This window comes from Hemibagrus wyckioides, linkage group LG29 (genome assembly GCF_019097595.1).
Source record: "Hemibagrus wyckioides isolate EC202008001 linkage group LG29, SWU_Hwy_1.0, whole genome shotgun sequence".
NCBI lineage: Eukaryota > Metazoa > Chordata > Actinopteri > Siluriformes > Bagridae > Hemibagrus > Hemibagrus wyckioides.
The window spans coordinates 5,177,337-5,187,336 of NC_080738.1; the positions used below are offsets into that span (position 1 = coordinate 5,177,337).

At 36.7% G+C, this 10,000-nt stretch overlaps 1 protein-coding gene and 1 long non-coding RNA gene across 2 annotated transcripts in view; both read left to right on the forward strand.

Moving 5' to 3' along the window:
* chrnb3a (cholinergic receptor nicotinic beta 3 subunit a) overlaps positions 1 to 2,524 on the forward strand; it is a 19,309-nt gene extending 16,785 nt beyond the window's left edge. Inside the window, exons 5-6 of the mRNA XM_058384452.1 lie at positions 1 to 808; positions 1,301 to 2,524. The exon at positions 1 to 808 is cut by the window's left edge and continues 78 nt beyond it. Coding sequence (XP_058240435.1) covers positions 1 to 808; positions 1,301 to 1,435 — 943 coding nt within the window. The 3' untranslated portion in view covers positions 1,436 to 2,524. The remainder of the gene's footprint in view (positions 809 to 1,300) is intronic.
* Positions 2,525 to 3,335: 811 nt separating this feature from the next.
* LOC131349095 (uncharacterized) lies at positions 3,336 to 7,136 on the forward strand. The gene is made up of 3 exons (XR_009204041.1): positions 3,336 to 3,845; positions 4,147 to 4,243; positions 4,517 to 7,136. It is a non-coding gene; the product is annotated as an uncharacterized LOC131349095 (long non-coding RNA).
* Positions 7,137 to 10,000: the final 2,864 nt, after the last annotated feature.

The following is a 10,000-nucleotide window of genomic DNA, read 5'->3' on the forward strand; positions in this document are numbered from 1 at the left end:
AGCTAGCTACAAGTCGTCCTGCACTATGGACGTCACCTTCTTCCCTTTCGACCGGCAGAACTGTTCAATGAAGTTCGGTTCCTGGACATACGACGGCGCCATGGTGGATCTGACCCTGATCGACCCCCACGTGGACCGCAAGGACTTTTTCGACAACGGTGAGTGGGAGATCCTGGACGCCAGCGGACAGCGAGGGAGTCGGCGCGATGGAATCTACTCCTATCCGTTCATCACTTACTCCTTCATCCTGAAGCGGCTGCCTTTGTTCTACACGCTCTTCCTGATCATCCCGTGCCTGGGCCTGTCCTTCCTCACCGTGCTGGTTTTCTATCTCCCGTCGGACGAAGGCGAGAAGCTCTCGCTGTCCACGTCCGTGCTGGTCTCACTCACCGTCTTCCTCCTGGTCATCGAGGAGATCATCCCTTCCTCGTCCAAGGTGATCCCGCTCATCGGCGAGTACCTGCTCTTCATCATGATCTTCGTCACCTTCTCCATCATCGTCACCGTCTTCGTCATCAATGTGCACCACCGCTCCTCGGCCACCTACCACCCCATGGCGCCATGGGTCAGGAGGCTCTTCCTGCAGAGCTTACCCAGAATGCTGTGCATGCGTGGCCACACTGATCGCTACCTCTATGCCGACATGGAGCCACACCGGAGTCCGGAGCTGAAGCGCGGGATGAAGAAGGGGACGAAGAAGTGTGCGGGAGGAAAGGAGGACGAGTCCTGGGTGGCCATGCTGGAGAAGGCCACCAGCTCAGTGCGCTACATATCCAGACACATCAGGAAGGAGCATTTCATCAGAGAGGTATGGGTTGATTGGACTGGTTTTTCATCTAGGTCACTGGTTATTGGGCCACTGATTGAAAGCTGCCATAGTTGGGTTCTTGAACCAGACGAAAAATTAAATACATGTTATTTAGAGATCGGGGGTTTGAGGCAGGATTTTAGTAAAAAGACTTGAGGGGGATTGTTGGATTGTCTGATCTTTGGTGGGAGGGAGTACCAGAGAGCTGGTGCCTTGATTGCTGAAGGTCTGGAGGTCTGAAGTGGATGGAGAAGGTTACTCATGTAGGACAAAGGTTCTTGTATTTTGACAGTACTTTATGGGAACCAATGATAGTTCTGGGTAATCTGGAGCTAATGGAGAGATGAAGAGCTGATGACGATGAGGAGGGAGTTCCATTCGTTATGATTATTAAGACCACAAAAATACACTCAGCTGTTATGAAACCAGTCATTGTGTGTGTGTATGTGTGTGTGTATGTGTGTGTGTGTGTGTGTGTGTGTGTGTTTTCAGGTGGTTCAGGACTGGAAGTTCGTGGCTCAGGTGCTGGACCGGATCTTCCTGTGGGTCTTCCTCACCGTGTCTGTAGTCGGCACCATCCTCATCTTCACTCCGGCGCTGAACATGTACCTCAGCAGCGCTTCCTAAAAACCCTCTCAACACACACAGGGGGAAAAAAAGACACTTCATAATAATGTAAACCAAGCATTCTTTCAAATCGTTCAGATCAGACCTCAGATATTTACAAAAATATACATCATGTAACACAACCAAGTCGACACAATCTCCAAAATCATTTGACAAAACATCACTGTCGAATTCTCGAATCCGATTGGTCGGAAAGCGGCGATTTATTTTCAACAACAGCGCGCATTCTGAGGCGTTATTGTTTCTATAGGAAACAGCTCGATCACGCTTGTTAACCCACGGATTAGAATAAAATCAAGGCTTGGATGCTTACTTATCATTTATGGAAGGAGTCACCAGTGTCAGTGCTTTGCTTCAAGACTGCTGGAAAGTAACCAGTCCTAGGCCGGTAGCTCCGCCCACTTTGCATCACATCAAATGTGATCGATTGTTGTGAAGTGTTTAATTCCTCTAATAACAAAGCTATTTTCCATTGTTCTGGGTTGTTTTCTTTCATAAACATACCTTTAATCTGCAAAAATGAATTCAGCACACCCTTTACACACCCTCACCAAAATCTATATTATTCCTTTATGCAAAAAAATAGCCATATTAGATTCTTTCAGGAACGCTTAACAGATACTACAGTGCGTAGAGGATCGTGGAAAGACACGGATAATGTGTGTATGTGTTTGTTATGATGACGAAATATTAGCCACGCCTCCTCATATTTATTCATTTCCATGTCTAATGCGTTTCCTTGTACAGTGTTTTATATGTGTTATATATGATTTCGTTATATCATACAAACCTGCAGACTCTCCATATCTATCTATCTATCTATCTATCTATATATATATATATATATATATATATATATATATAAATCATGTATTTATTTAATATGGCATCGAGAAAACTTTCTTTTGCCTCGTTCTCTGTCCGTCAGTACACTTTGTGTCGGTCAGATTTACGTTGACGTCGTCTACGTTAACGTGTGTGTGTTTATGTAAACCGAATGCTTAAAAGTCTTGACTTTTTCTATGTTGAATGACCCAAATAAAAAAAAACTCAGCTCAAGAAATCAAATAAATGACAACGTTTAGCTGCTGGTTTGTGTTCGGGAAGGTTATTTGGTTTTGTCTCTGATATTAAATGCTGAGATGAAGAAGGCAGTGTATAATATTAGCATTAATAGATACACTATATTGACAAGTATTGGGACACCCCTCCAGGTGTTGTGTTTCAGGGGTTGGGCTCGGCCCCTTAGTTCCAGTGAAAGGAACTCTTAATGCTTCAGCTTCATACCAAGACATTTTGGACAATTTCATGCTCTTTGTGGGAACAGTTTGGGGATGACCCCTTCCTGTTCCAACATGACTGTACACCAGTGACCAAAGCAAGGTCCATAAAGACATGGATGAGTGAGTTTGGTGTGGAGGAACTTCACAGGGTCCTGACCTTAACCCCATAGAACACCTTTGGAATGAATTAGAGTGGAGACTGTGAGCCAGGTCAAAACTGGGAAGTCTGCCTTTCCATGCACATGAATGTAATATGGAGTTGTCCTGCCCTTTGCAGCTATAACAGCTTCAACTCTTCTGGGAAGGCTTTCCACAAGGTTTAGGAGTGTGTTTATTGACCGTTCCTCAAGAAGCACATTTGTGAGGTCAGGCACTGATGTTGGATGAGAAGGTTTGGCTCACAGTCTCCACTCTAATTCATCCCAAAGGTGTTCTATGGGGTTGAGGTCAGGACTCTGTGAAGTTCCCCCACACCAAACTCCCTCATTCATGTCTTTATGGACCTTGCTTTGGTCACTGGTGTACAGTCATGTTGGAACAGGAAGGGGTCATCCCCAAACTGTTCCCAAAAAGTGTCTAAAATGTCTTGGTATGAAGCTGAAGCATTAAGAGTTCCTTTCACTGGAGCTAAGGGGCCGAGCCCAACCCCTGAAAAACAACACCTGAATTCAATGATTTGGAGCGGTGTCCCAATACTTTTGGCAATATAAGTGTATGTGAGGAAGAATATCCCTGGTGGAGAGATTTGAAATTATTTCTGAAGGATCTTGAAGGAATATTTATCACACTTGGTGATTATTTTCAGTTTGAGGGTCCACAGAGTTTTGCACCTGAATGTAAAACATATTATATTGTGTGTATTGGGAGTAAAGAGGAAACATACATACAGAGTTACACCAGTTCACATCCTGTTCGAAAGTTTACACAACCCCATGGGTATCGTCTTGCCTTCTAGAGCATCAGTGGACATTTGTTTAAAGCTTGTGTCATAGTTTAATCATGTTCAGGTCCCTCAGAGTTCCTCAGCTGGATCTCAAAGGCACTAAATATGCCGAAGATCACCGAAAAGCAAAGAATGTGCAGGAGCTGGAGGATTTTCTGAAGAACTGTGGGCGTTGAGCATCCAGGTAACAACATAAAGTATCAAGAATCTTAACTTAATCGATGTAACCTCAACCTGTATATTTTATCATCCACACAAACATGATATTTTCTTCCTGTGCTAAAACCAACCTAGCAAAGCGTTTATGAAATGAAAATAGCTTTGCTAGAACAAGAAATTGAAGAAACTACATGAGATCTACCCCTATTTGGACATCAGCCTATTGAGCCTAGATTCTCACAATGACCGAAACACGGAACAAATGATGGATAACGTTCGATATTTCTTTCCCAAATCTCCTATCTACATTGATATGTCCATTTTAGGTCTTTCCTGCTGCCATGGAGCTGTTTAGGATTCACTCATGAGGTCTGAGGTGCCGCGGTGGGATTTTATACTCTGGATGATGGAGTTTGCCGTACAGTTAAGTGAACAGCAGGGGGCAGTATGAGCACAATCTCTGCTCTCTACATTCTTCCAGATGTATAACTACTATTTTATCGATTCAATAACACTATTAAATATTATATGATAAAATATTAATAGCATTCATTATTTTTCTATTCTTCATGAAACAGTATAATAAAGGCTTTTTCCTTCAAATTTCCTCTCTAAAAAAATACTGGGACGTTTTAGTAGGACGTTAGACGCTAAACAAAGAAATGATAGATCTGGTTGATTATTTTCTGTCACAAGGGCTAACCAAACCAGACATAAACAGGAAGAAGGAGCAACAGAAGAAGAAGCTGTAAGAGGATTTCAAGAGAAAGTCTTTAACAACAGGAAAATCCTCGTCAGGCACCGGGAGATGTTTAAGATGTCCTCCAGGAGTCGGGTGAGGATGAGGTATTAGGTGACGGTGAAGGTGTACATGGAGTTCTTGTTTAGAGGTTTCTCTCTCTCTGTCTCTCTGAATGTTATTCTGCGTTTTGTCCAGAGCATGAACCAGACATTCAGCTTCTATTTATAACTTACTTCTCTCATCAGTTTCTTAAGTGTACTGGACACGCGCTCCACTTCCAGACTGCAGTGAAACACCTGAGCCGGGGCCGTGATCATGCTGAATCTTCAAGAGAGTCACAATGACTTGTGAAGACTTTCGAACTAACCTGAACAGTTGCAACTTTCAGGTCACTCTGGAACCCTTGAAGAGAATCTATAGCTCGATGTAGATATAGAGCCACAGACTAAAAGACAACAACCCTACCACCATGGTCCACAACACCAGAGAGGGCCAGAGATCATGGGAGATGTTTACTGCTGTTCTAAAAGGCATGGTGGGGCAATTACAAAAATATTTGCGCGAGACAGACGACAAGAATGACGCTAGACTGCATCATGCTGTAGCAGATCCTATTAAAAACAGGCCTCAGGACTGCAGACTCAAGTATCTTCTCCTTCCAGGCAGACATTGTGGATTGCATCTTCATGCATTACTCTGCTCCTCAACACCACATGAAGGTGCATCAGCCTCAGGTCCTACCTTTGTTCTTGCCCAGCACTCTGTCTCTACAGCAGTTGCTCAAGCACCACAAGGACTGCTTACAGAGACATCTGGATTACTGTCCTCCATTGTGTCTTTTGGATACTTTAATCTTGGATGGTGCAGGAGGCGAAGCACTACACAGCGTATATGAGGAGCAGATCCTGGAGCGGGATTTTATTAGTTATAGAAATAAATACAGACCAGTCAAATAATGAAATAAATAATGACCCCATGTGGTTTTATAGTCTGAATGGAGTTTGCACTACATTGAGATAAACAGCAGGGGGCAGTATGACGTCTCTACATCCCTCTAGACAGGCGATTGCTCTAAGGAACCCTTAAAATTGTCCAAAAACAGTGTAACAACAAGATCATTCAAACAGTACGCTGATCCAATGCAATGTGTGACTAATATGATATAGTTACTATAGTAACTAGTTACACAGTGACTTGTATGGCTAATCATAATCTAGGGCTAATCATAAACAGATAAACACGTCGATATACGCGCCGTAGCTAATTGCAGCCATGCCGATTTTCAATATAACTGCTTTTATACAACAGCTCGCTAGCATAAACAGATCTCAAAGAAGCCACAATTGCACGTTGGCTAGCTTGCCAGCGACCTTGCTAGCTTCTTCCCTTTCATCTTCCCCTGTCAAGCTTCCATATTTATTTTAATCCTGAAGTTATATACATGTCTGCTGATGATGACGCTAGCTCTCCTGTAGTAGCGGATTTTAAGCAGCAAGTGGAATTTTATATCAGCGCAGTGAAATGTCCTTGTAGGGGTATAGCGAGCACAGGTAGTCTTGGAACGCTGCTCAATACGGTGAAGTTTTCAGTTAAGTGATTTCTGTTTATTTAATGTTTAAATAAAGTGCCAACGCTTTAATAGTCACAGAGTTTTAAAGCCATGGGAAAGACTTCAGGACAGAAGAGACCTCACACAGGTCAATTTGATCACATTAACATCTGTTAACACACTTAACACATGATGTTTTCCAAAAAACCTTCAGTCAGTATATCAACAGCTGCAAGATGGAAATCTGGAAATGGAAATCTGGATCCATACTCGGGTTTCTGTAAAGCTGTCGTTACAGCGCTGGATAATGTATTTGTAGTGTCTCTTTATTTGATCAGCTATACATTGAGGCCTTCCATCTGCTTCCATCTGCCTGAAAGCTAACATGATTTCACAAGCAGTGTGATAGCAAAAGATCAGTCACTCATTAAATAGGTTCGGCTCCATTTGGGTTGACTGACGGATTACTGAAGGATACAAATGTGTGATTATGTAATGAACGTCATTATGAAATAAATGTCATTATGTAATAAACGTGTCATTATGTAATAAATGCATCATTGTGAAATAAACGTGTCATTGTGAAATAAACGTGTCATTGTGAAATAAATGTGTTATTGTGAAATAAACACGTCATTATGTAATAAACGTGTCATTATGAAATAAATGTGTTATTATGTAATAAATATGTCATTATGTAATAAACGTGTCATTATGAAATAAACGTGTCATCATCAAATAAACGTGTGATTATGTAATAAATGTGTCATTATGAAATAAACGTGTCATTATGTAATAAACGTGTCATTATGAAATAAACGTGTCATGATGTAATAAACACATCATTGTGAAATAAACACGTCATTGTGAAATAAATGTGCCATTGTGAAATAAACACGTCATTATGTAATAAACGTGTCATTAAGTAATAAATGTATCATCATGAAATAAACGTGTCATTATGAAATAAACGTGTCATGATGTAATAAACGTGTCATTATGAAATAAACGCGTCATTATGAAATAAATGTGTCATACTGTAATAAAAGTGTCATTATGAAATAAACGTGTCATTATGTAATAAACGTGTCATTATGAAATAAACATGTCATTATGAAATAAATGTGTCATAATGTAATAAATGTTTCATTATGAAATAAACGTGTCATTATGAAATAAATGTGTCAATATGAAATAAATGTGTCATTATGTAATAAATGTGTCATCATGAAATAAACGTGTCATTATGAAATAAACGTGTCATTATGTAATAAACGTCATTATGCAATAAATGTGTCATTATGAAATAAACGTGTCATTATGTAATAAACGTGTCATTATGTAATAAATGTGTCATGATGTAATAAACGTGTCATGATGTAATAAAAGTGTCATCATGTAATAAACGTGTCATCATGAAATAAACGTGTCATTATGAAACAACGTATCATTATGTAATAAATGTGTCATTATGTAATAGTGTCATTATGAAATAAATGTCATAATGTAATAAATGTCATTATGTAATAAACGTGTCATTATGAAATAAATGTCATTATGAAATAAATTTGTCATTATGTAATAAATGTGTCATTATGAAATAAATGTGTCATTATGTAATAAATGTCATTATGAAATAAATGTGTCATTATGAAATAAACATGTCATTATGAAATAAATGTCATTATGTAATAAATGTGTCATTATGAAATAAATGTGTCATTATGTAATAAATGTCATTATGTAATAAATGTGTCATTATGAAATAAATGTGTCATTATGTAATAAATGTCATTATGTAATAAATGTGTCATTATGAAATAAATGTCATTATGTAATAAATGTGTCATTATGAAATAAACATGTCATTATGAAATAAACGTGTCATTATGTAATAAATGTCATTATGAAATAAACGTGTCATTATGTAATAAACGTGTCATGATGTAATAAAAGTGTCATTATGTAATAAACGTGTCATTATGTAATAAATGTGTCATTATGTAATAAATGTCATTATGTAATAAATGTCATTATGAAATAAATGTCATTATGTAATAAACGTGTCATTATGAAATAAACATGTCATTATGAAATAAACGTGTCATTATGTAATAAATGTCATTATGAAATAAACGTGTCATTATGTAATAAACGTGTCATGATGTAATAAAAGTGTCATTATGTAATAAACGTGTCATTATGTAATAAATGTGTCATTATGAAAAACATGTCATGATGTAATAAAAGTGTCATTATGAAATAAACATGTCATTATGCAATAAATGTGTTATTATGTAATAAATGTCATCATGTAATAAACGTGTCATTATGAAATAAACGTGTCATCAAGTAATAAACGTGTCGTCATCAAATAAACGTGTGATTATGTAATAAATGTGTCATTATGAAATAAACGTGTCATTATGTAATAAATGTGTCATGATGTAATAAACGTGTCATGATGTAATAAATGCATCATTGTGAAATAAACACGTCATTGTGAAATAAATGTGCCATTGTGAAATAAACACGTCATTATGTAATAAACGTGTCATTAAGTAATAAATGTATCATCATGAAATAAACGTGTCATTATGAAATAAACGTGTCTATGTAATAAACGTGTCATCATGAAATAAACGTGTCATGATGTAATAAACGTGTCATTATGAAATAAAAGTGTCATTATGAAATAAATGTCATACTGTAATAAAAGTGTCATTATGAAATAAACATGTCATTATGAAATAAATGTGTCATTATGAAATAAATGTGTCATAATGTAATAAATGTTTCATTATGAAATAAACGTGTCATTATGAAATAAACGTCATTATGAAATAAATGTGTCATTATGTAATAAACGTGTCATCATGAAATAAACGTGTCATTATGTAATAAACGTGTCATCATGAAATAAACGTGTCATTATGAAATAAATGTGTCATTATGAAATAAATGTGTCATTATGTAATAAACGTGTCATTATGCAATAAATGTGTCATTATGAAATAAACGTGTCATTATGTAATAAATGTGTCATTATGTAATAAATGTGTCATTATGTAATAAACGTGTCATGATGTAATAAGTGTCATCATGTAATAAACGTGTCATCATGAAATAAATGTGTCATTATGAAATAAATGTGTCATGATGTAATAAATGTCATTATGAAATAAACGTGTCATTATGAAATAAATGTGTCATTATGAAATAAATTTGTCATTATGTAATAAATGTGTCATTATGAAATAAATGTGTCATTATGTAATAAATGTGTCATTATGAAATAAACGTGTCATTATGTAATAAACGTGTCATTATGTAATAAATGTGTCATTATGAAATAAACGTGTCATTATGTAATAAACGTGTCATTATGCAATAAATGTGTCATTATGTAATAAACGTGTCATGATGTAATAAAAGTGTCATCATGTAATAAACGTGTCATTATGAAATAAACGTGTCATTATGAAACAACGTATCATTATGTAATAAATGTGTCATTATGAAATAAATGTGTCATGATGTAATAAATGTCATTATGAAAAAAAACGTGTCATTATGAAATAAATGTGTCATTATGAAATAAATTTGTCATTATGTAATAAATGTGTCATTATGAAATAAATGTGTCATTATGAAATAAACGTGTCATTATGTAATAAACGTGTCATTATGTAATAAATGTGTCATTATGAAATAAACGTGTCATTATGTAATAAACGTGTCATTATGCAATAAATGTGTCATTATGAAATAAATGTCATTATGTAATAAATGTGTCATTATGCAATAAATGTGTCATTATGAAATAAATGTCATTATGAAATAAATGTGTCATTATGAAATAAACATGTCATTATGAAATAAACGTGTC